Source organism: Dermacentor andersoni, chromosome 6 (assembly GCF_023375885.2).
Source record: "Dermacentor andersoni chromosome 6, qqDerAnde1_hic_scaffold, whole genome shotgun sequence".
NCBI lineage: Eukaryota > Metazoa > Arthropoda > Arachnida > Ixodida > Ixodidae > Dermacentor > Dermacentor andersoni.
In genome coordinates, this window is record NC_092819.1 from 146,461,408 (window position 1) to 146,488,696 (window position 27,289).

At 45.0% G+C, this 27,289-nt stretch overlaps 1 protein-coding gene across 1 annotated transcript; it reads left to right on the forward strand.

Annotated features, from left to right (window-relative positions):
* On the forward strand, nucleotides 1–27,101 carry LOC126523312 (uncharacterized). The gene is made up of 7 exons (XM_050171960.2): nucleotides 1–163; nucleotides 4,938–5,008; nucleotides 6,977–7,063; nucleotides 17,166–17,204; nucleotides 18,448–18,498; nucleotides 26,757–26,832; nucleotides 26,907–27,101. The coding sequence occupies exons 1-6, from the start codon at nucleotides 25–27 to the stop codon at nucleotides 26,811–26,813; spliced, it is 444 nt and encodes a 147-aa protein (XP_050027917.1). The 5' UTR covers nucleotides 1–24; the 3' UTR covers nucleotides 26,814–26,832; nucleotides 26,907–27,101.
* Nucleotides 27,102–27,289: the final 188 nt, after the last annotated feature.

Genomic DNA, 27,289 nt, shown 5'->3' on the forward strand with positions numbered 1-27,289 from the left:
GGCGCACACTTTACTGTGTACAGCATGGGGCGCTACGGCCGCACAGTCTCTTCTGTGATCGTGCTTGCACTCTGCTTGGGTTTGACAGTCGGCTCATTTCTCTACTGTAGTCCACCGAACATCGCTAAAGGAAAGCATGCGGTGAAGAAGATGCGCGTTTCAGGTAAGATGCCAAAATGATTACTTGGTTTCGTGGTTCCGTATTTCTTGTCACAAATGGCGTCATTTCAAAGAAAGAAACAGTTGCAGCAACACAGAATGTAAACACTGCAACGCGAAGCTTCACAAAAAATAAACGCAGCCGTAGTTGTTAAAGGCCATTCTGCGCACGCAATCCTGAACCTCTAATGTGAACTTGTAATGGAAGAACATGTGTTGTTGCGAGCTTCAGTGCAACATTGGTGAACGTGCTTCATGTTATGTTGCAATAGCAACTGCAACGCCGCGTGTGCACATCGGTCTCCTTGCTCATATTTTGGTCAGATCTCTGTTATCACGAGTCATGGCTGCCTATGTGCAAAACAAATATGGTGAAAAAAAATTAAATTATGGGGTTTTACGTGCCGAAACCACTTGCTGATTATGAGGCACGCCGTAGTGGAGGACTCCGGACATTTCGACCACCTGTGGATCTTTAACGTGCACCTAAATCTAAGTACACGGGTGTTTTCGCATTTCGCCCCCAACAGCTATTCTACAACATCAAATGCAGAAGCTTCTACGAAGAACCTACTATGAAGAAAGCTGGTGGAGTGTGCGTACATCTTTTCAAATTCATCACCATCAGCCTGGTTACGCCCATTGCAGAGCAAAGGCCTCTCCCATACTTCTCCAACAAACCCGGTCATGCACTAATTGTGGCCAACTTCTTAATCTCATCCGCCCACCTAACTTTCTGCCGCCCCCTGTTACGCTTCGCTTCCCCTTGGAATCCAGTCCGTAACCCTTAATGACCATCGGTTATCTTCCCTCCTCCATTACATGTCCTGCCCATGCCCATTTCTTCTTCTTGATTTCAACTAAGATGTCATTAACTCGCGTTTGTTCCCTCACCCAATCTGCTCTTTTCTTATCCCTTAACCTTACACCCATCATTCTTCTTTCCATAGCTCGTTGCGTCGTCGTCAATTTAAGTAGAACCCTTTTCGTAAGCCTCCAGGCTTCTGCCCCGTAGGTGAGTACTGGTAATACTCCGCTGTTGTACACTTTTCTCTTGAGGGATAATGGCAACCTGCTGTTCATGATCTGAGAATGCCTGCCAAACGCACCCCAAGCCCATTCTTATTCTTCTGATTATTTCAGTCTCATGATCCGGATCCGCCGTCACTACCTGCCCTAAGTAGATGTATTCCCTTACCACTTCCAGTGCCTCGCTACCTATTGTAAATTGCTGTTCTCTTCCGGGACTGTTAAACATTACTTTAGTTTTCTGCAGATTAATATTTAGACCCACTCTTCTGCTTTGCCTCTCCAGGTCAGTGAGCATAGCATCCATTGCAATTGGTCCCTTGAGTTACTAAGCAAGGCAATATCATCAGCGAATCGCAAGTTGCTAAGGTATTCTCCATTAACTCTTATCCCCAATTCTTCCCAATCCAGGTCTCTGAATACCTCCTGTAAACACGCTGTGAATAGCATTGGAGAGATCGTATCTCCGTGCCTGACGCCTTTCTTTATTGGGATTTTGTTGCTTTCTTTATGGAGGACTACGGTGGCTGTGGAGCCATTATAGATATCTTTCAGTATTTTTACATACGGCTCGTCTACACCTTGATTCCGTAATGCCTCCATGACTTCTGAGGTTTCGACAGAATCAAACGCTTTCTCGTAATCCTTTGAACTTAGTGTTAGCTTAATTGAGCTTTGGGTAGAGAGCGGTGGCATTTAGTTTAATAGCTTGCGGGCAGCAAAACGCAGCTTCGCCATTCTTGATCATAACGCTATGCATGACCAGTTTATGAATGTCGCGAATAGTCGGCTTAGTGCGCTTCTCCCAGAAGCTATTCCGTCCCTGTGTTCTCGATATCGCACACTTTAGGGCATAAAACACGTTTTGATTTGATTGCAGTTATCTTCTACAAACGATTTTCGTGAATATACCAACGCCACTTAAGGAATACATATTGAGCCATGTGCACCCAGTCATTTGTGGTCAGTTCAAGTTCCCTGGAGTCGGCATCAGCCAATGCGTTCTTAGCGATGGGCGACAGGCAGTGTGAAAACGTGTAAACTAAAAGCTTTCTTCCATATTCACAGGTCATAAATTGAAACAAACGCCTTTTGTGCACAGCTTAATTACCGCGCTATCCCCCGACCGCGCAGCATAAGAAGGCCTGCCAATGTGTGTTGCTCAAAACGTGACAAATTCATCAATGCGAGCACGGCGACTGCTAACAAAACTCATTTGATCCCATTATCGCATCCGTAGTCATATATTTAAAAGAAAGCTTGGTCCGCAGTACCTGGAACACACGGTATATGCTTTCTGTTCTACCTAGCGAGAAGAACGACGACAAAAGCGTCCCGTCCCGCACGTCATAACCTCGAAAATGGGCGAGGCATGCAAAAATAATCCCTAGTCTTTGTATGCTTCTCTAGAGAAAAGTACGCACAACTGCATGAAAACCGGGTTCTTAACATGCTTACCTTCATGTAGAGTCGGTAACCCGATGACGCCGCATGTCAACGGGTGCACTCTCATCGTGAACGTCTAATAATGCGAAAAGGCGAAGTGGCGTGACTGCAGACCGAACATGTGCTGGCTCGTTCAGATTGCAATTAGCATTTCGCTGCACCACTGGTCGCCCTAAGAAAAAGTTTTTTCCCACAAACCTCGCGTGAGCTCATCAAAAGTTTCAGAGATCATTCTTTGTCTTGCACAGGCTCGGCTGGGAAGTCTGGTAGTTCATAAGCACAGTCAAAACAAAAAAATAACGGCGCTCCGACATCTTATCAAACTCTGTATACGACCGCCTTGTGAAGTGGCAAAATGTGGCCGTGTACGAAAGATCCCATTACCACAAGGCACCGGCGACCAGACTGGGGAAACTTCTATATATATGGCACTTGCCGCGCAGACAAAGGTGCTGCGATTTTACCATATTCGCAGCGCTAGAAGGCCAGTGGTGAGCGTCTATAACAGCGCTTGAACCATTGTACATCTGTATCATGATTTTTCCATCTCTCTTTCATATGCTCCCCAGCCTTCCATGTTACTAAAGTTGAACTGTGTATCGAAAGGCTATAAGTTTTTTCGTGGAAAGAAACAATAAAATTTTGTAGCTCTCACGTGCACAATGGTAACCGAGATTATGCGAAGCATTTCGCAAATAGCTGGCTATCCAGCTTCGTTTGTGGTTCTTCAAATCGTTACCAGATGGACCAAGGTGTTTGTGTAAGGCGATTGCGGGTGGTCGATGCCGCGTTAAACAAGCACGTTAGTCCATCTGGTAGCGTTTTGCAGAATCTTATATCATGCTGGATGTCCCCCTATACCATCATGCTTGAGGGGGGGGGGGGGGGGATGCATTTGTTCACCACCTCGTGTGGGAATTTCAAAACATTCTGGGAAATGTAGTGGCCTAAGGAACGGATATCGTTTCAAAGCTGGGTCCGGCTGCAGACTCACGTCAAAGAGGCACCTTACTCACTATGTAGCTTTGCGTGCGGAAATTCCGTAGTCAGTGGTAGTTAGCTCCATTACCCACTTTCCCAAATAGACTTAGAGCCATTGTTTAAAGATGTTATTCTCTATCTCTTTGCATATGTAAGGCAACAAGTTGTGTACGTGACGCGAGTGTGTGTGACGACGACCATGGAATGATGGCGATGGTATGAGGAGTAATGTTTTCTAATAAACGCTGCCCGTCATCGCAAAGCGGTTACCATATCGATCTCCGAGCTGCACATTGCGTCAGGTTCATGAGCTACAATTCCTGTGGTGGTGCGGTAAATCTTTGTTTCTTTGGCCCCTGGGGACGGTAACGCTGAGGATGAGACGGCCTCAGGACGATCACACGGTAACGACAACGACTTGAAGGCGGCCGTGGTCGTCAGCGTAACGAAAAGAAGGGACAGATGAGCGGGCGGAAGAGCGAACCATGTTTTGACGTTAAAGCTGCTGTCGCTGCCAAAGTAAGCGAGAAGACAGGGTTGTTAAGCACGGGAACCTGCGGTCGGATACGCCTTACTCGGGGAGAGAAACAGGTAACCTACATTGGGGGTCGGGGGGTGGGGGCGAACAGCGTTGTAAAAAGGAGACAGGGGTATAAACGCACCCAAGGTGAATTAATGCACGCGCGTGGACAGCTTTACGCTGTCGAAGGTGGTTTGGGACGAAAAAGAACACGATCCGCGAGGTCATGTAGAGAGGTTCAAAACTTCAGCACAGTACTTCGTTTGCTTTTGAGAGTCAGAGAAGGGCATAAAAAGACATGCACTATACAGCACAGCTGTTAGTGCTCTGTCCGTCAAAATAACGCCTGTCCTGTTCCTATCTTCAATCGCTCCCTCGCACTATACGTAACTAAAATCAGGAACAAACTAGCACGTATTCATCGGTTCTCTTACCTTCGCACTTTATTATCAGAACACACACACACGCGCGCACGCGCGCGCACACACACACACACACACACACACACACACACACACACACACACACACACACACACACACACACACACACACACACACACACGCACGCACGCACGCACGCACGCCCGTTTACTCCCCTGTGGCATAAGAGCTTTCTTTGTGACATCGAAACTGGCAGGTTTAAGTTTGTGGCTCTCGGTAATGTCGGTTGCCAGTTCGTGACATATTCCCTAGGAGGCAATCGTTATTTCGACGTCGCCTGACACCAACCGGAGTGTAATCAGTGCCAATATCCCAAGTGGTGAGTGAGGATTTGATGCCACAACATGGCTCTGATGCAGGTGCCACGGCCACATTGATGAAGAATTATAGACGTTGCTTGCACTCCAATTCCACAAGAAAGCTGATGACGGTAAGAACTGAATTCCTTAACGGCCTTGCTTATATACTGAAATTGCCAGACGCTTCGGTGCCTTGCTTTCTTTGCAGCGTATAAATTCAACAGAAACAACGTGAATGGGTGAATTTGCCTGGCCTATAGATTTATCCAGTCGTATAAAACACTATTTAACAACAGTGTATTCGGCATGCTGCACTGACGTGAGAGGCAACTTTACTTTGCGCAGCACCAATAATAATCAAATCAAAACAACAAAATGGAGAAAAGATTGCTTAGTGTTGTACCTCGTTCTTAAACTGCTGCAAGATATGTTAAGTATTATGATTTGCCGGAGCAGTGCTCTCAGAGATGTCAGTGCTTCGAAATTAGGTCACAACTTCTGAAGTATTGCAAGAAACTTGCACAAATCTCTGAACATGCTCCTAGCAACGCTTCCTTTAATCAAAACAATTTAACGGGTTCCCTTTTTAAAGGTACTCAAGCTATAGATAGTGGTTAACTATTTAATCCAGTTGTCAAGAAACGTACAGAACCAACTGAAATTTTACAAGGGGGCCTCAGATAAAAAAAAATATTATTTTATTGGAACATAAGCCTGTTGGCTATTAATAGAGAGAAATTATCATGCCACCATCAGAAGCCCTTATTTCTAATGTTAGCTGCTTTACCTTCGCTACCGTATAATATAAAGCGCAATTACGAAAGATAAAAACACAGAGAATTTCATATGGAACACGAATATGGAAGCTTGATGAATTTAAGAACATACATTGAAGAAGGGCTCTTTTTTGATGCATATAATACGGGACAGTTATTGTATTACATCAGTACAAAAGATCCATAACGGGAAAGCTTTAAGCTGAGGGCAACATTGAATTAGTTGGGCACAATCATCAGATTAAAAAATTCCCACGGGTAGAGCGTGTGCTCACCTAGGTGTGCCAATTGTCGCAGGACACGGTTAATTTCGAGGTTTGCGAGTGACACCTTAGTCTGGTTGTAGACATGCGTGAAGATCAACTTGCAAGTGCTTCTTATGACGTTGATGACTACTGCAGAGCGCAAGTTAGGGATATATAGATTGCTGCTTCCTTAACAAGTTGGAAATTCCCATAGTGTAGGGCACTGTGGGATTGGGAATGAGGCACACCTAATAGGAAAGCGCACTAGCCACTGAAGTTTATTTGCCGGGTTGCATAGGCATAAGACCACAAAACGCGTCACGTTCGCTGGTTTTATCACTGCTGAGTTAAGAAGCACATCTTTTCAGAAAAAGAAAAGCAAACACTGGACTGGGGCCTTCGTTGATGTATATTACTTTCCCTTCTATGATTTCACCCGTATATTCATTTACATGGAGGCTGATGTTGTTGAGCTTTCAAAAAAGAAAAGAAAGCAGCAATCACCTATAGTCTTGCTCCCTAACAGCCTAGCACCCTAATCACCCTAACACCCTAACAATCACCCTAATCACCCTAACACCCTAACACCCTAACACCCTAAAATCACCCTAACAGCAAAGTGTTTTGTGTCTCATTCATAGAATATTCAGCCTAGTGCATACCTGCAAAGAAGGAAAACATATTTACCCGGAATATATTTTTTTATTTATTTTTCTGCCTTGTCATATCACTTCTCAAGGCTTTAACTACACGCGTAAATGAGCCAGTCAAAGGCAGTAATGCAGATTATTAATTGCATTTTCCAGCTATGGGCCCCGGTTTCAAGAATATTCGGATTTTACGCAAATGTAGCCCGCCTACACGTTCTGACGTTTTAGTAGCCTTGAGCGAGATCTGTATTCTTTATATTGTGGTGAGGTAATATTCAAGTTCATTGCAAGTGGAATGCTGGTAGCGAGTTCCCGTATGCTCAAGAGCCTTTTGGCAGTGATCGCTGAGAGTGATCGTCGTCAGAGTGATCACTCTCAGCGATCACTTCGAGTGGTCGCCGTCAATGCTGTATTAACTTTCCTTCCAGAAATATGGTTTCGACTACAACTTGACAACCTGCAACCTTGAGCTCAGTCGCGATGATATCTGCAATAACCCGGATCTAGTTGCGGAGGTGAGCAGTTGCACCTGTCTTTTACTTTTTCTCAACAAAACATGGCCGTGTGCTCGGCTGCAGCCAAGAGACAGTTTTTGTCTTTGTGGAGGTATGCTCACTTTTTATTCTGGCACATTAGCCAGGTGCTCGTTTCACTTGTAGTAACAGGCAGCTGTGACGATTATTTCGTTCCTAGCATAGTTCTTGGCTAGTCAGTCAGTCCGGGGGGAACGTGTTGATTTAAATATTTATTTATATGATGCACAAGGTGGCGCCTTTTCTAAATGCTGCTCAGATGGTTTTGCCTCAGTACCTTGATGTCCGAATTAACGCTCCAAATTTATTGTTGGAAAGCTGACCTACTACACTTCACTTCGCTCGTAAAATGAAAAGGAAATTTACATATTGAAAAAATTGTGAATCCACCTTACAATAACCATCATTCCCATCGGGTACGTAAGCTCTTACTGTTACCTCACCGTACACAGCACCATATATCTAACTTTTTTCACATGAGTTCCATAATTGACAATGCCAATGGCATGCTCGGGTACATCCGCCGTAACCTCTCCTCCACACCTGCCTCAAGAAACGTACTCATATACAAGACGTTAGTTCGCATCAAGCCAGAATACTCCGTTGCAGTGTGGGATTCCAACTCCGAGAATCTAATTCGTGCTCTCGAATTAATGCAAGATAATTCTATTCGCTTGGTTCTTCATAACTACAACCGCCAGTCAAGCATAGGCGCATGAGAACTTACGCGAATCACCTCCACTTGCTTCTCGTCGTAACTTTCTGCCTGCGTTTATTCCACGAACTCTATTACCATGTCCCTACTCTTCCTGACAGGCGTATTACTCTCCTTTAATACGTATCGGTGAGATTGGGTCATTCTAATAAAGTTGGTCTTATGCGATGTCTGAACAAAACATGTGGAACCTCCAATTTCCACTTACCTGGCACCACCTTCCCGGATCTTTAGTCACGACCACCAATCATGAGCAGTTTCGTTCCGATCAAGCAAACATTGTATAATGAAGTGATCTAACTTACTGTTCTTCTTATAGACATATCCATCTTTTATTGTATTGCAGTTAGCAATGATTGTAAGTGTTATTAAAATGATGTAACTACTCCCCTCCATAATACCTTTGGCCGGGAGGATATTATTAAATTAAGATAACTAATATTTATGTAGAATCTCTTAACTACCGTATACAGGGCATTCACCATAACTTTAGCCATGTTTAGAAAAAACTGCTAGGACATGCGATTCTTAGACCAGCGGGGAGCGGACGTCAGCCTTCTTGTTCCGCCAAAGAATTAAACATTTCCTAATGTTTCATACTCATGGCATGACATCCAATGAGAAAATTGTTATGTATTTTGTTACTTTTTTCTTTTCCTTTTTTGTCCCAAGATGCTCCTAATCAGTAGTTTCCGTGACCCACCAAGCCCTGCGCATGTATTTTTTTCATCGCTTTACTCACAGTGCATGAAACTGAAAAGTGCGGCATAATCGCACGCCCGCACTCTGCGACACCGGTGGTCCTAAACGTGATTTGAAGCAAACAACTCCGCTAATTTAGAAACAGCTTAGTCGATGCGTAGGCAGCGGATGGCGCACGGGCGCACAAAGATTAGCATTTTTCAAGCTACGTAAAGGGCGCAATAATTAATTACGCACAACATTGAGCACTGAAATTGACTTAATGGGCTATGCTAGCACAAAGTGCTAGTTTTCCCACCTGAAGTGCCGTAGAAAGACCAAAAAGAAACACTTGATTAGTTATTCTTCAAGAATCAGTCCGATACTTATGACAAAACTTATCCCGGCGGCGGCATACGACTGAAGAGCGAAAATCACTGGATATAAAATCGTAGATTGTGCCAGTTCTAGAGCGAAGCACATAACGTGACTATATGCGCAGACTATTCTTGGCTAGGAAGCGGAAACTATGCAGGCGCAGCTCCTGCACATGTATTCCTACGCAAAGCACTTCGGGCAAGTTTAGCCATAGTTTCACTTTCGGTTTCTACAACCTTTCAGTGTTTGTTTACTATAACGAAGGCAGATATAGCTAACCGGGTGTAAGTTTTCGAAACTCATTGATGTTAATAGACGTCCCATACGTATTGAGTTCTGAATTTTCACTAAGCAGAAATTGTCAGTCTCGTGTTGGCGCAACGTATATTTGTTTCGAAGAGAGAGAGGTTCACGGTAATGTTGATTATGGCACAGCTACCTACTTCTTTTACAGCGAAGTGGCCAAGGGTGGCGAAGATTTTTGTTTTGTCTAGTTTTTTTTTGCAAGTCATGTAGGAATATTCAAACTGCGCCGAACCGAAAATATTATTTCCGGAAGGCGTTCCCAGCAAGCCAAAAAATATTTGAAAGTGGAGGCGCAAGCGTCGTCTTATAGTTTATCACAATGTTTTCCGATTGCACGGCCGAATTAAATGCAAAGTAAGAATGTTGCGTTCGATAACCTTCCTGCTCATTTTAATACACTTCACAGTAAATTAGTTCCATGCGCTTTTTTTTTTGCTGTCCAATAACTAAAAATGTAACAAATACAGACATGGTTCAAATAAGAAAAAATTAACTTTAATGCGTCTTGACGCGTTTTCTATGGCACACAAACTTAAAAAACACGTCAAGAATGAAACGTCTTTTTGCAACATTTATGCAAAATATTATCTTTCTACATAAAACACAAGAGAAGAAAGAAAATAGTTAAACAAGATTTTCGAAGAAATCTTTTTTCCAAAAATATAAAGCAAGAAAATCTCGCGTTCCCATTTTTCAAAAGAATTTGGATGCACGTCCGCCTATGTCAGGCAAAACGTTGGCGTGATAATATGTTTCGCCATTTGCTTTATTCACAAAATATAACGGGCCAAAGTGGCCCCTGTTGAGCGTACTGGTTTACGTGCCGTGATGACTCGTTTTGGTTTGTTAACATTTATTTCCTTTTAAAAAAAAGCAAGGGCAATGGTGCCACAAATGAAGGAAAGTTTATCTGCATTTTCTATTGTGACAACAGAGAACCGTGTTTTGTGCTTTGTTTTGTGGGGCGCAAGGAAGCACAAAGTCGGCACTATACTTGTGGTGCTCGAACTAATTTATTGCTTGTCCTTTGTGATAAGTATTTAAAAGTGTTTAATCACCGTCAGCTGGCTAGCGCCAGTTCTCGCAATGGGCAGCGCACGTCTGCTTGACTGTTCGCGGGCACACATTCGCACATGCCATGAGTGGATCCCAGCACACGCGGCACTGATTTTCACTCCACCGACATCTGCTGACGATGCTCCTCGATGGCTGCAGCAGGTGTATGAAGCAGGGCCACATGCTTGATGTTGCCGCTAAGTTGGGAGACCCTCTCACGTGCCTACTGAGTGGAGGCGGCGCTTCACACTTCAAGTTGTGCAAGGAAGCTTGGCGCTAAGGGGTCCACCCACACCGTCACAGGCGTTCTTCCCATGGCCCGTAGAGGAAACATATCCCCTCAAGGGCGTGTACTTGGAGTGGCACAACTCCTATAGTTGGTACCCATGTTTAAGGTGGCTCGCTACACCATCGCTGATGTATGTTACGTGACAATAGATGGGTGCTTTTTCATCTAACACTTCATGCACTCTACCTAGGGCGTAGCAAGCTTAACGTTGACCTTGTGTACGGATCAAAATATGGCCGCATTGCATGCTTCTCGCGCCAATTTCGCGCCTTTCTGAGCATGCACGTTGTGACAGCTGGGGTTTCCTCTTGAACGCGTTTGTTTTCAACTTCTGGTGGCACGATGCTTAAGAGAAGGAGGTGCTCTCGATAGGTCTTTGAAGCCTCGCAGGCTTCCTTCAAGCTATTTAATCTGCCAGTGCACGCACGGCATTCTGTCACTGAGGGTTGAGGTGTACTGACGATTCCGTATGCAGCGCTTAAAGTTGAACGTGTCTTCGTCACCACAAAGCTGTCAATCTCGGCCCGGTTTCTCTTTCCGTAACATCGCGTGCTGCGTTTGGGAATGGAAGATGGTGGATTCAATGGTAAACATCATAAGAAAGTTGGACGCACCTGTTCAAGTCGCCAATCGTGTCTTCTTCCTGAAGGTATGCCTCGTCTGCTTCACTGCGGGTGTCACTAGGGGAGAGGATTTCCTTGAGGCACGTAAAGCAGTGCCGGCGGACCTCGTCGGTGTAGCGAACTTCCTCAGTCTACGGCAGTACCTTCCGCAGGGAGGCAACATCCAAAACGTTTGCGCAGCGCGAATTTTTTTCTTCGCAATCTTCTTCTTGTGAACGCGTAAGTAATGGGCACAGAATACTCGGACCGAGCTATGAGCCGCATGCATCGCGTGTAGTGAACAGCTAGACCAAATCGAAACGTTCGTACTGAACAGCGCCGCACTCTATCTGTCGCTTTTTTCTGGGCCTGTAGAATATCTCACGGTTTCATTTTTTATGAACAAGGCCGTCTAAAACTTTTCGCTGTGAAAACCTGTAGGCCACCCTCGTTATCGAAGGACAATGTCTGTCTTGCGCCACCTGTAACCTCTGCTGTTCTCGGCGTGGGAAAGCATGTCACCAACGTGCTGACAAAAAAATTATAAGTAAGGCAACTTCGGCACCCTTTGGCTCAGTCATGCCGCACTGCACGTTTTCGGACCGCTGAAACGCGGAGGTGAAGGTCGAGGTAAGAAAGGAAGACATTATCTGTGAGTGGCGCGGAAAACATGTGATAACGGGAAACGAAATAAGCGGCTCGGGGAATGACTCAGATAAGTTTTTAGAAAGGCACAGTGTGACTCATACGCGGTGTTGCCAATGAAGGTTTCAGTATCTCTTGCACGTGGGGGACGGGGAGGAAGCAGTGAAGTAGTGGTGAAGGGTGCAGTGGTGGCGTAGATGCAGAGCATCCGCCTCGCATGCAAGAGGACCGTGGTTCTAATCCCGGTGCCCCGCAATTTTCCACCGGATAAAAAAAATCCGCGTGTTGATGAGATTGCATAAAGAGGCCTGGAGTGCGGCCTGATCCCCGTGACCAGAAACGGTAACGCACTCCCTCACCAGAACAGGATTGGCCCCCCTGGTGCAGTACTTGACCACAACCTCCTATATGAATACAACAATCAAACCCCGGCCCTCAGTCCCCAGCAGCTACGAAGCAACTGACCAAGGCGGCGGTCAAACCTGTGACGCAGCAGAGGGTGCTAAGAATCTCTGGTTCCGGACAGGCCGCCATTGGAATCTGAACCTGGCAACGTTTAACGCTAGAACGTTATCTAGTGACGCGAGTTAATCAACAAGCGTAAGACAGCTGACATAAGGAGGTATAATATGGATAGAATTGAACATGCTCTCAGGAACGGAGGAAGCCTAAAAGCAGTGAAGAAGAAACTAGGAATAGGCAAGAATCAGATGTATGCGTTAAGAGACAGAGCCGACAATATCATTACTAATATGAATGAGATAGTTCAAGTGGCTGAGGAGTTCTATAGAGATTTGCACAGTACTAGTGGCACCCACGACGATAATGGAAGAGAGAATAGTCTACAGGAATTTGAAATCCCACAAGTAACGCCGGAAGAAGTGAAGAAAGCCTTGGGAGCTATGCAAAGAGGAAAGGCAGCTGGGGAGGATCATGTAACAGCAGATTTGTTGAAGGATGGTCGGCAGATTGTCCTAGAAAAACTGGCCGCCCTCTATACGCAATCTCTATACGCTCTATTCTACAGAGCCTTCGAAAGAGATCTGAGTCCCGAGCATACTTGGCCGTTAATACTCTTGGTTACCTGGGCCTTGACGCTAGAGGCCGAACTAAGATGTTGAAACCACCTTGGTCATTCGCGAGCCTCGATTGTTCGTTGACAATTCCTCACGTTCGCGCTAAGCGGAGTTCTCCTTTGGCGGCAACGCGCTCGCTCGTACCGGATCATCTTGAGACTGAATATGCACGTCATCTTCAAATTTTTACTGATGGCTCTGTGGACAAGGTCAGAGGATCTAGTGCTGCTGCTTTTCACATTCCCTCTTTGAAGTATGATTGGTCGGTTCGCCTCACTGCAGTCGTGTACTCCACAACGGCCGAAAGCGTTGCCATTGAGGCAGCTCTAAAGAAGCTACGGTTTTGAATGCCTTAACCTGTTGTCATTTTTACAGATTCAAAAGCCGCCCTTCAAAGGTTAGAGCACGGGTTCCCTACTGATGCCTCATGTGTTAGCTCCCTACGCTCGGTGCACAATCTCCATATCAAAGGCTTCTCCATACGTTTCCAATGGGTGCCCTCGCACATAGGTATCATAGGCAACGAGATGGCGGACAGCCTCGCCCATAGAGCGCTGCCTGGGAATTCATTGAGAAAAGCGCCTCAAGAGGACAAGAGACTCTTCAGAGAAGCGGTGTTGTGCCATTTCAGTTATTTGTGGAGCTCACTTCACAAGCCATGTGTGACCAAGGGTCTCAAAAGAAACCAAGCCACTTTACTGCTCCAGGTCCAGCTACATGCAGCATGCAACTGCTATGTGCAAACACTACTTGTCGGGACACCTGGTGGAGTATAACGGAACTGCAATGCAAAGTTTGTACGTATCGACGCAATGCGGCGCCCGTGTTCCATCGTGTGTTAATGGCACGGTAGGATGCCAATGATGATGATGACGATTTAATGGCGTTCCCCTTGAAACAAAAAGTCACGTAGCCTGCTTGAATTAATGAGGTAGGTCAAAGATGTTGTTCATTAGATAAATATTTGTACATCTCCATAATCTTCTTTATTTTCCTCAAGAATTCTCTATACACCTTTGTAACTGATACATGGCATGCCACCTGGCATAATAATATGCAAATGCAATGCATAGGGCCCGCATATACACTCTACACGGGGCGCATCTCACACCTCAAGGTAAGTTGCACGACAAGATGCTAAATATGATGATGATGATCATGATTTATTGACATCCCCTTTGATGTCACCTAGCCTGCTTGATTTAATAAGGTACACAATTGTACCTTATGCCGTTCTAGCATTCTTGCATACATCTCCTTAAACTTATTTTTCTACCTCAAACCTTAACTGCCCTGTACCGCCACCTGTGCATCTACTACATGGTGTTCTACCTTGCGTAATAAAATACAACTGCATGCCAAACGCGTACGTATCGACGCCATGCGGTGCGCATGTCACATCGCGTGCCTCCTTGCGTGCTAGACCGTGTTTACAGCGCGCAAGAATTTTTTTTCTTCGCGCATTTTTCTTCTTTAAGAAGAATAAAAATGAAAAGCCGCTTCGAACCGCGCTGTTCAGAATGTGCTCTGCTGAAAACAGCGCATCGGCCCTAGGACGAGGATTTCTTGCAACGCCTACCGTTACCAGTATTACAAGATTGTTCTTCCGCGTTTGCCATCGGGAAACACCGTTTTCAACTCCGTGTTCCTGACCTCGCTGGTTGGCTGTACCACATCCCATATTTTCGTGATGCTCTGCTCTCGGTGCTGTTGAGCCAGCCTTCGACGAACTCGCATAACGAAGAAACGAAATACCTAAGCAGTTATCTCTCGCGTAGGCCCGCGCGGGTGGCTTATTGACAGGTGGCGCTACCATACCTGAGCATGCGCAGATAGGTTTTGCGTCTACTTTCGTTTCAGCCACAGTGCGCTCTTCAATGGGTAGTTGGCATTTGTGTTGTCTGGTTCTCTTGTGTCCGTGTCGGCAAGCCGTACTTCGTGACGAATCCCTACAAAGTAGCTCCACTTTATCTGCTTCTAGTTACGTTCCCTGGTCTCCTCGATAGACTACGCGATACACGCTGTTTGTATTTCGTCGATGTACGGGGCATGTTGTGATTGATTAGCGATAAATATTTCATCTGTGGAAGGTAATTAGCGCCTTTGTAGAAAGCTACTGATTCAATAATTTGTAGCGGTCATGCTGCCTGTATTCGGAATATTTACAGGAGCCTAAACGAACTGTAGAGGGCGCCAAGCTCAAATTCAGATAAAAGGAATGAATGGTAATTGTAATTTGTGGCCAACCTTTCATGTTCCTGGATCAATTAGAGGCGTGGTAAATTACGACTGAAAGCTCATTTCCCTTCTATTTTCATGTGTGGTGAAAAGTTTCTAGTTTGTTGCTCCGGTCACCTCGGAGGACTAGACACTGCGAATTGTTTATATTTAGCTTGCAAAAGGGGGCAGGTAACGTCTAATGTGTAAGCAAAGTTCATATTGCGTGACCGATTACGGTTTTTGTCATAAATTACGTTTTCAAATTTACCGGAGCGTTATCGTTAAATTTTGCTAGTGGCGCGAAGGTGGGTCCACTGCCCTAGCCTAACTTCAAACGCCAGCGTAATAAAACTTATCGAGGTTGGTCGAAGACGTTATTGCAAATTTCCCTGTGAAGTTAATGGTATGGGGGTTGAATAAAGCCTTTGTAAAAGATTCCTTATTCAAGTAACTGAAATAACCACGCTGTCATTATCAGCTACTTTTCCCAGAGGCCCAAGCGAACTTTCCGTTACATAAACTTTCTATTTAGAACGAATGGCAAACATCTTAAGTGCAGTGTGTGGCGAAATTGCAACATTTGTTGCTTAACTAAGAACGTTATAAATGATTATTGAACCTTCTGTTTATTTTCTTATTTTCCCATGCGGGATATGACGTTGGCATGGTGTCCTTTGTCAACCAAACGCGACAACTTTTTTACAGTTTGGTGACGATAAGGGCAGGGAAAGTTCAAAGGGAGGAGACTGATCGGGGTCTTCGCAATAAATTACGGATTCAAGTGCTCTCCAGCACTATTAGTGTGCTTTACGGGAGGCAAGGAATTGGAAGGCTACTGCCGTAGCAGAAGTACATATACCACCGAGATCAATTTTAGCGAAAATGGGTAGAATGCTATGCGGCGAATCTCTCTACAAGGTTAAGTACGCGTGGATCAAATGCAGACTCTGTAAGCATTTTCTTAAGTGTCAGAAAAGGTTCGTGAGGCTGGCATCAGCTATGAATCCTAGTGTCTCTACATAACTGTGGGTTACATTAAGTTTCTATTTCACGCAAATGGGGATCATGGTAAGCGTAATATGTGACGAAAATCAACGTCTTTCGCCTAATTAGAAACATTGCAAATAATTATTGAACCCTCGTGTTCTCCCTATTTTCATGCACCATACGAAGTTCGTGGTTCGTTTATCCGGTGTCCTCATTATGCTAATCCCTACCTTTCCTTTCTTATATTTCTCTCTCTCTCTCTCTCTCTCTCTCATTAAACTAAACAAGGGAACTTGTTTAATGAAGGCGGAAGTAGGGGCACGTTATGTAATGTGTAGGCAAGGTTGAAAGTGTGGTGAATAATTACAGCCTTTGCAGCAAATTACGTATGGAGACGTTCCGGAGCGTTATACGTGGTTTTAAGAAGAATGCAGAATTTATTCCGGTGCCCTAGGAGAAATATTAACACAACCAAGATCAATTTTACGAAAACTCGGAGGGGGGAAGTTGGGGAAGGCACATTATGACCATTTTTGTGTTTCTTTTTTCGTTGAAGAATGTGTGGGGATGAATAACTGCCATGCCAAATTTTCTTGAGTGCTCTAACACGTTTGCTGTGGGCAAGGTTTCAAACGGAACAGTCGCATACGGGCAACGTTATCAAGTATGTGAATTAATTACAAGCACCTGAATCTCTCATTGAAACGACTCGAAAGAAACATCTTCGCTGGAAATTATATTGTGATTGTGAAAGGTCACATATGTTTGCGGTCGTTTTTTTTTTTTTTTTTTTACCACTTTGGCTAACGCAGATGAGACACCCTGGATTCATTAATGTAGCCTTGCGGAAAAGGCAACAGCTCGGTAACATCGAATGGCTCCAGTTTGGACGGTCGCCATCACAATTACGGATGACATTCATTTTCTGGCAAATTCTCCTACTAACGGTAACTTCTGGCAGTTCATGAGATATTACAGTACTTTTAGCGTCCGGGTATTTAGAGTCGTAAGCATCAAATGCTACGTATTTCTTTTTATTGACGAATTGCAATATTTTAATGAAGGCGGAAAGTCCATGCCGAGTCGAAAAAGTATACTAATGCCAATTGCCCTGTCCATTTTCTTACAGTATTACGACTGCTTTTTCAAGCAGCAGGCCTTAATAATGGTGAGTATAATTTACTTATATGAATCGATCCGGGAGCTGCGAATCATGCTTCTCTGGAGTTTCCTTTTTCCGGAAACGATTTTACACGAAGCAGGGATGAAGAGTGGTAGAACAAGAAATGTCGCCCGACACCACAGCTTCGGCATGAGGTCTTGTCTTTATCAGGACAGTAGCTGATTCTGTTGCCTTGACGAAGACAATTCGCCATGTCAGAGCATTGGTTCCAGCGACATTCTTTGCTTTGCCGCTGTTCATCACTTGAAGTATCAAATTACCTGGAAAGCTCTTGTTTTGTTTTTTTACGTCATGTGGCCACAAAGATATGCGGTACCAGACAAAGAACACGTGGTTTCGTCGTGGCGAAACCACGTGTTCAAAAGATTGGAGACTCTCGGATATCCTTATTCTTCTCGCTGATCGCGGGAGCTGTTTCTGAAGTCGGAATTGCTACTAATATATTCCTCAGTTCAAAGTACAAATTTTGTTGTACTGAAACTTCGTTATGAGACGACAACGATCCCTAATGTGAACAAATGTCTACAAGAAAAATACGAGTGGCAGAATATTATTTGCCAAAAATAGCACGCGTGGCGATTTTAAATAGAATATGCATAAAACATCTGTGTTCAATTGTGATCTGAGTTGTGCACGTTTCTTTTTCCTCAGATCAGCTAACTTGGATTAATACACAGCGTTTAATGAAATATAGTTGTCCGACCACTTTAGAGACTGTAGAAACGTGTAGTCGTATCAATTTGTACCGAATCTTACACTAAGCGATCGTAATCGCATAACCGTCAATGCCCGCTAGCATAGCGTCGATGTTATTATAAGCTTAGCGGAGCCAGTAGCATCATTCGTAGACTGCATCTTATTGGACAATATAAGGTTTAAGATTGTGTCCATCGAGGTGTTGTATTAAAAGCAAGACCTGCAGCATAGTTTCGTAATGGTGCGTTGTTAGAAGGCATTAAAAAAGCGGAATATGGGGACATAGTAGCTTAGAAGTAGTCGGAAATTTAAATCGAAACATCACGTGCGTTACGTGCCAGTTTCCTGTGCGCAGAACTGCTGACATTTTATCTCTCAGATTCGTCATAAGTTGGAGAGCTCCGTGGTTATGGCTAGACTTGCCGCTAGATGTTGAAGTTAACTTGCCCGATTAGTGCAGTGAGCTAATCAATGCATGTGTGAAACGCATGGATTTTCAGCCCCTAACAGTTCGTATGCTCTGCCGTTTCAGCACAACGCCAATGCCACAGCTGAAGAACACGTCAAGCTGAAAACTTTATGGGTCGGTATACCTTTCGACTTGTACATTTTTTGACGTACCGTCTCAGTGCTCTAGTGCAAGAAATACAATTTCGGCCGTTATAATTCCCTGTAAAGAATGCTTCTCTTTGTTACTGAAAGAATTAGTAAGCCTTAGTGAAATAACGCTGTGCCCGAATCGTAGATGAAAGTAGCGATCAATCTGCTGAGCGTTAGCAAAGTCCTTGTGAACATTCGCACGACACTAGTAACAAAGTTTCTTTATTTATATTTTCTTCCGGACGCATTTTCCGCCTTTCCCATATATGTTACAATGAGTTTCCCTTTCCTACATCATTGATTCCTTCCCTGGATTGCAAGCGATGACACGTTCCTAATGGGGTGTCCATCATCTACTTACGGTGTAATCCTTCCGCCTCTTCTTGCAGCCTTTAACGTGATGCATAACTCAACTCTCCCTGACACATGAGCAGTATATTTGTAACCTCATTTAGAAACACACTACATCTAAATCATTAGATCTATGCCAGGCCATATATTTCTCTGCAAATTACAAGCAACGTTTGGGCAGCCACAGCACACATATGAGAGATTTACTTTGTGCTCCAAATCACGATACTGGTTTTTAGGGTACCAAAAAATTCAAGTTCTCTTTTTAGTTGGGACGTTTCGGGAAAATATATACACTGAACATGCTTACGAAAAACCCCTAGCGCAGGAAGCGCCACAGCGCCTCTTGCTCTCTCCATAATATAAATTGGCTGGCGTTCACGATGTCTAAATTACACTCTGCACTATTAAGCATAGCTTGAAGATTTACCTTTTGCACTCTTACATCGGAAACGGCGGGAAAGTGCCAAAATCTGTTATAAACAGCAGGTCAGAATTACACTCTACACTATTAAGCATAGCTTGAAGATTTACCTTTTGCACTCTTACATCGGAAACGGCGGGAAAGTGCCAAAATCTGTTATAAACAGCAGGTCAGAATTACACTCTACACTATTAAGCATAGCTTGAAGATTTACCTTTTGCACTCTTACATCGGAAACGGCGGGAAAGTGCCAAAATCTGTTATAAACAGCAGGTCAGAATTACACTCTACACTATTAAGCATAGCTTGAAGATTTACCTTTTGCACTCTTATATCGGAAACGGCGGGAAAGTGCCAAAATCTGTTATAAACAGCAGGTCAGAATTACACTCTACACTATTAAGCATAGCTTGAAGATTTACCTTTTGCACTCTTACATCGGAAACGGCGGGAAAGTGCCAAAATCTGTTATAAACAGCAGGTCAGACGAAGCGGCAATCTTTATATAGAACTTGCTTTTCTCTCAAGATTCCCAAATGAACAGAAAGTAACATAAAACTTTTTTTTGGAGCGTAGGTACTAATGTCCCGGTCCTACGGCGAGCTTCGGAGGCAGCCGTGGCGTAACCGCGCGAACGAGTACAACAGCGAAAAATGAAAGCGTGAACCCGTCGTGGTAGATGAAGGACACGAACCGAGAAGGGCGGAGATCAATGAGCGGCCCCTTAGTGACGTGCGCGCAGGAACTCGCTTCGTGTGGACCCACTGGATCGCTCCATGCGTACTCGTATCTGGTCTCAGCCAGACCACTCGTTCCGTATTATCGTCTGCTCGCGTTATCTCTCGCGTGCGCTTGTTTGATTTCTTTGGTTTGGTCACGTTCGCACTTCTTTCGCTTGTCATGGTTTGTGATTGGTTTGTATTCTGATTCTATGTGCTACGCGAATTGTGTAATACTTTCTGGGAGCCAAGTGACACCAGCGATTACACTGAGACCTTCGACGAGTCATGTATAAAAGCCACGAGCTTGACCCACATATCAGATTTTCTACGATTTCTGACTCTGCTACATGTGGCTCTCAAATTCTTTGCCTCAATGTACCGCGAAATGCAAACACGTATAGACCTGCACTCAACTTTCGCAATAGGGAGTATCGTAATCATCGGTGAGCTTTTTCTAATTATTATCAACAAGTTGTTACAGCAGGAGAAAGGTTCACCAGTACCTAGTTCTTAGTTAAAGGGTTATTTTCGTCCTAGTGATAGTGTACGCTGGGCAGACAAAACGGCTTGCAAATTGAAATTAATTCAGATGAGATTGTGCAGAATTTCGGCACTCAACTATTTATTGAGTGCTACAGGATCTAACTGCCGTGTATAGATGTTACAAACTTTTTTTCACTACCCACGTGTATCTTTAGGTATTACCTATGAATCAAAGTATTCACATAAACTTCACGACAGACTGAGAAGTTCTCAAATCGGCCGGCCGGCCAGCTGCTCCGAAAGAAATAGCACCAGAGACTTCGCGTTTCCTTGCCGTCACTGCTTCCAGCTGACCGCTAAGCACAGGCTTGACATTTGATGGCCTTAGCTATCACTCCGTATTAGAGCTGCCTCTGCTTACTGAGATATCGCCTGGCCCTTTGTGCACACGTTAGACATACTTCCCTAACAAACAACAAGACAGCGTCATCGCCTGTCACCCGGCCTAAGAACAAAATCCTTGAAAGTTTTCTGAAATGCTCCGGACAATTATCCTGGCCCCTATTTGCGTCCCAACTCTTTTGTTAACAAGGCCACACTGAGGCAAACACAGCACTCGATCCTTTTTGGTTCCTAAGTTTCCAATTGGGCACCATTGTTGCCCATCGCTTCAACCCTTTTATTCTAGATACAAGGTCATCGTTATATATATTCCGAATAAAAATAACGCCATATGCGTGCCGAATCCCGTGCAAGAAAACCGCCTAAATATGCCCTGCATGCTTCAATTTGTTGGATCTTAGATGTTAGAAAAACTGCTGGTAAAAGTATGCGTGAGAGAAGAATAGAAAAATGTTCAAAGTTTAAGGGAGCACAAATGCTCACAGAGTATAGATGCTCAGATCACAGTACATGTGACTATATTTGAGGCTGTGCACTATCACATCGGCTCATGTAGTTGGCGTTAACGTTCACATATGTTTCGTGAGCGTCAAATGTTCACGTTCTACAGGTGAATATACTGTTTTGGGTAGTAAAAGATGCTCTCTGGCATGGGAGAATCAGTGGAGAGCCAGATTGTTCTTCAGCAACAAAGCCACCATTCAACTTTGCTTGGGGGCATCTGTCCCGTGGATCCTGGTTATCGACGAGGCTTGGATGCGGATGGTTGGCCTTCGTCATAGCACTTCAACATGTTGATATGGAAGAGCTTTCTGAAGCTACCTACTTCCAAACAGTAATCTGGGTCGATCTTTTTCCCAACTACGTGGTATGGACCTTTCCAATGAAAAGCAGCGTGTTGTTTATCACTGGGAACAGGATCAATACTATTTCCGACGTTTTGTTGTCGAAGCGTGGAACCTCTTTCAATATACTCCTTCTGCATGTCTTGATCTCGCAAGTGGTTGTGATGCACTAGTTTCAACGTTCGTTCGAGAAATTGCCTCAGTTTCACGACGTAGGTGTATGCAGTCTCGATCTGGTCACTCAAGTCTAGTTTGTTCCAAAGTTCTTTTAGAGCAGCGAGTGGTCCTAGCACGTGCCTTCCGTGCATCAACTCGACTGGTGAGCAGACGAGACTTGCTTGAGGCACCTCTCGGTACGCAAACAGAAGCAGCACAAGGAAATGGTACCAAGCCATACGCTGTTCATGACACAGCTGGAGCAGCGCTTGTATCCGAGAGCCAGTAAGGCGTTGAACCATCCCGCTGCGCATGAGATGGTATGGCGTAGAACTCACGCATTTCATTGCGAGGAACCCATTAATTTAGGTCATCACCTAGAAGTGAAACAGGATGCTTCGTCCCATAAAATCTCTTGCGGAAAGCAAATCCGAGAAAACATTTCCTTTAATCTTTCGGCTATCGAGGTTGCGCCAGTGGTAAGTAGAACAGCTTCCGGGTGTCTTGTGGAAAAATCCACCTGCATCAGTATATGCACGTTTTCTGTAGATGAGACAGGAGACAGTGGGCCAGTGATGTCGACGGCCACTCGCTCGCAAGGCGTGTCTATCAGTGGCATGCATTCCAATAGTGCTTTGCCAGGTCTTCCTTTAGGAAAAGTCTGTTGGCAAATTAATTAATGAATATAGTTGGGCTAGTTGGTGTTGATGCATTTGCTACGGCATCGTTACTAACGCGAACAAGGCTACGAAAAAAAAGAGGAGGGAGAGGACCACCTTTTTTCCGTAGTCTTGTTCGCGCTAGTAACTGTGTCACCGCAACTATTGGCAAACATCGCATGAACGTACATACTGGCGGACTTCTTCTTGCACTCCGGACCAGCAAAACGATGCAAGGACTTGGTCCATTGTATTTTTCATGCCCTGGCGTCCTCCCATTGAGTTTTCATGTGCCAGAGATAGGCGAGGGCTCGCAGACACTTCGGTACCATGGCTTGCTGCACTGATTTACCCGGACAAAGCTGATAAGTACTACACAAGACGCCTTTGTAGTAAGAGAATGTCTGAGTTGTGTTTTCCCCCTGACAGCGTCTTCCCAACTTTTCGTCCACACCCATGTAGATATTCGTCTTTTTCATGTTCAGCACCAAAAGCAGCTTTTGACATTTATAATCTATTGAGACCTACTTTCGGGTATCCCCTTGCGGTCTTGACCCTGACAACAGACGAAGCCGCCCAATGCGGGTTAATCTCGTCAATGGATTCATTCCCGGCATGAGATGTCGAAAGGCCTAATGGCGTCTTCCACTTGCAGTCTGGATTCGTTGCTCGACGACAACCAGGGACAATTTCAATGATAACGTCGTACAAAGGATTTCCAAGAACTTAGCTACAGTGGTGCCTAAAAATACGACGTATGACTTTCCACTTGAGCTTCTGGGACCTCGATACTCCGGTCATATGCCAGTAGCATTATTGTTGTTGAGCCCGTTAAAGCAGCATCTGATATGAGAGCACATCACACCAAACTGGTGTTGCTGCCAGTGTCCCACATTACGGAAACCACCTGGCCGTAAAGTTCACCACTCTGCAGTGGCATGTCGTGGTTTTGTAACGACAAGTCCGTCGCATCCCTCTGTTCGTTGCAATGTAGAATGCATGAGAATTCTGGTTTTACAACTTTGTTTTCTGGCGTCATACAACAGGCTGCAGTAGAACTTGCAGCGCTTTTCTTCCGGTAGTCCCGCGACTCATGTCCCAGCTGTTGACAATAGTCGCAGTAAGGCTTCTTCAAGTTTGCCTGAGAGTCAGAAGGCTTGTGTCCCTGCTTATTGCAGAGGAAGCACTTGACTTGGTTTTTTCTGCACTTGCTTCGTCCTCTTTCGTGTAGTGGTCTTCTGTCTTCTCCTCGAATGTGAGCAAATTGTTTTGCCACTGTGCTTCCAAGAAATGGTCCGTGGTTTCTGCGATCCTCTCTAGTGTTCTGCAATTTCATGCGCCCAGAAACAGGATTAACCGGGTATGGCAGTTATTCATGAACTACTCTGCAAAAGCTAAGTCGCGGACCACATCAAAAGTCTTTTCTCCATTGGAGAGTTCAACTCACTGGTCACAAAGGCTAAATAGTCTGGCAGCGTACTGCTTGCCAGTATCTCCATCTTGGGGCTTGTTGTGGCCAAGCTTTTCGCAGTAGCCATCTGCCGTAAACCTTAAACATTGTAGTGACGCTAGTTTGGTCTTGTCATAGCCGAGGGAGTCCTCCGGAGACAACTGACCAAACACCTTCAACGCTTCATCATCGAGACATAGGCTGAGAGTGAGAGAGTGAATAAACTTTTATTTGGTCCAGCAAAACGCGATAAAACGCGCACCCGGCTAATCCCACGACGGGACTGACAGATCTAGTCTGCCGGCCCGATCGCGGGCGTGCTGGACGGCCAGGATTTGGTCCTCAAAGACGGGACTTCGCAGGAGTGCGTCCCACTCTTCCTTGGTGAACTTCGGGCACATAGGCTGAGAGCTGTATCCCATTTCTCTTTTGGCCAACCGCATGCGGTGGCTACTCGTTCAAACCGCTTCAGATGCGTATCCAAGTCATCGCGGACTTCGCTTAAAACAGGAATCATGTTGAACGGGTTTGCGGAAACCGAGGATTCTGCCTGCTTGCTTGCAAGCGTCTGAGACATGTTTACGAGACTGCCTGCTCCACTCATCTCCGCTAGCCTTATGCGCAACCGTAGAATCTTTTCCTCGCACTCGAGACAATCCTTGGTCGTCTCATGTTCTGCCACACGTTCCTCAAGCGCCCCTCCCTGTTCCTTATCGATCCACTCTTTCGGTTCTGGACCGACAAGACCCATGCGTTCAGCTAGCGTGCGAAGCTCAATGGGTACTCATCTCGTATCTACTCCAAGCACACTGTGTCGCAACCGGCTTTGTCCTGTCACGGACGCCAATTTGTAATGTCAGGTTCTAGTGAGAATATCGCTCACGCAAAGTCAACCTTGGTGAAAATAATGGACAGAGCTGTTTGTACACAAAGTGCAATCTTTTCACACTAAATTCTCACGAAAGCGAATAACCTATATTTACAACACAAGAATACTTGGAGGAAAACATCGTTATTGCATGCAGAAATGGATCAGCAAGATGCGATCGAAGTTATAGAGTAGCTATATTTTTCTTCAACTATGAGGCTTTTCTTTCGAGGAACCCGTATGGGTTTCCTTTGTAGCAATTGCTACGAACGGGTGGATGTCTGGTTTTCCCTTTATTCAGAGTAGCTCTAAGTATTGTAATGTTCCGTCCGTAAACGACACCGAAAGTAATAAAGTCACGGTAAAAGTGTACGCACGCATTCACCCGGGGAGTTGCGTCGGCTCAGACAATGGGGTGATTGCCGAGGACGCGACGCAGGACGAACCGCAGAGCCTCTTGTCGAGGCTGTCTGCCACGCCAAGTTGGGTTATCATGACGAGTATGGTCGACGAACGGGTCCGAGCTTCGTTCTACGGGATACGTCGGTAGGTCCGAATGCGGATCAGCATTTAGCAATAGTCGGCGGAGGCCAGGTTAGGGGGCAGGCCATGGTCCTTTTGCCTGACCAGCCAGTCAGCTCCATCGACCAAGCACTGTTCGACCATGGAACGTCCTCCGTGAACGTCGCCGCAACAGTCTGGTTCCTTGGATCAGCAGAGATGCCTCCTGGCTTTGTCTAGGAACGCATTGCCATCACCTCACGAACGGGCACCGCCTCCTCGTCCTCTGCCTTCCCAGCCCCCCTCCTCAGGCTCTCCTTCGCCCTGTGCCTCGCGGTTTTGCCTTCATTTTATTGTCCCCCTTCAGTTTGCCTCCACCTGTCTTTCTTTCCCGGGGTGTTGCTTGTCCCTCCGTGGGTCTGTTTTCTAATCGACGAGCACGTCTCACAACACAAGTGCAATGTCTCGCGCATATCACCGTTATGCAGTTAGGGGCAGCTGAGTTGGTCCACTCGTCAGCAAAGCCTTTAATTTCGTTTTGTTATGGAGCTATTCGTCTTGCTGCATGTGTGCGTGCGTCTTTTCTCTTTTGAGTGACTTTCTGGGCTGGCGTTCAGAAGTTTCCATGTGCTCGTGTTTTAGTCTTTATTCAGCGTTTTTCAGAGCTGTTTGCTTTTATTTTTGCTTGCGACCAGGCATAGCTAGTGACACTTGAAAACGCGAACTTCTCGTTCCAACCAATATAATTTAAATGGTTCACCATTTAGTCCTTATGCTGACGTCTTAGCGCTGAACTTCGGACGCACATTTAAATTGCAGCTGGTTGCTGTTAAGAATAATTATTGCACGCTTTATTCGTTGCTGTAAGAAAAGGCTACTTCATAGCGAAGCAAATCAGGGCGATCAGTCCCCGCCCAGACAACTTCTGCACTACTACTCATCATGATCCGATCAGAACAGTCATGCGGCAGTACAATTTCTCAGCCTGTTTGAAATGAAGTTCAACAGGACAGACAGAGAAAGGGCGGACATAGCCGTTTCGCATATGCATTTGACGATTTCGTATTAGAAAGATATGCGCCAGCCTGTAACCATGGTTGGGATTTTTTCTAAAAAGGAAGACAGTACCAGATAACATGAAAGAAAAGGTTAAGCAATTATGGATTCAAGATTCGTACAGGTCAATCCACTTGATGTTTTAAGGAACGCACCATTCTGTCCCTTAGTGAGCTGCTTGGGTAATGCGCATAAATATATTGTTTCTTGCGTTGTCATAGAACTGCAAAACGTCCATGCATGATTAAAATCACAAGGTAGCGCCCATTTATGCTTAAGTGACTTCAAGAAATGTCTCATGAGCATGTTCGTTCTTTTTTTCAGAAATGCATGAAAGACGCCTTTAAAGGTTTTCAAGAGATTGTAACGAGGAAGCGTTAAAGAGTTATCGCCGATAGAGGTAACCTAATTCCCTGCGATGTCTTCCAGAAGAGTCGTGCTACAGAAACGTTTCTTTCCTCGTACTCCATTTAGGTCAAGTTCGTTTTTCACCTACAATATGATCGAGCGTCCAGGATGATCTCGACGACTCCAGGCCATGAAAATTCTGTTTTGCCACCATGTTGGACATATTGGATACAAGCGGCAAAAGATAGTTTCTACTATTGCGCATATACTAGGTGAAAATTGTACAACTGTAATAAAAATAAAGCCGTCACCGCGTGATCACTACACGTCGGCTGTCTTAGTGAGCGGCTGAGTGAGCGAACAAAGTAATGGCAAGATCATCGCTACGAAACAAAGGGTAAGATGAGTGCATGTTATTGGTGCAATAGGCGATTATAATTGTGCTCACATCAACATTTTTGTTTTGCCCTCTAGGCCTATTTAAATGTCTTTCTTGTTTACGGTAAAAC

Coding starts and splice junctions, on each gene's coding strand:
- LOC126523312 (XM_050171960.2), top strand. CDS start 25: ATGGGGCGCTACGGCCGCACAGTCTCTTCTGTGATCGTGCTTGCACTC. Junction 164..4,937: donor GAAGAAGATGCGCGTTTCAG/GTAAGATGCCAA, acceptor GCTCTGATGCAG/GTGCCACGGCCACATTGATG. Junction 5,009..6,976: donor CCACAAGAAAGCTGATGACG/GTAAGAACTGAA, acceptor CTTTCCTTCCAG/AAATATGGTTTCGACTACAA.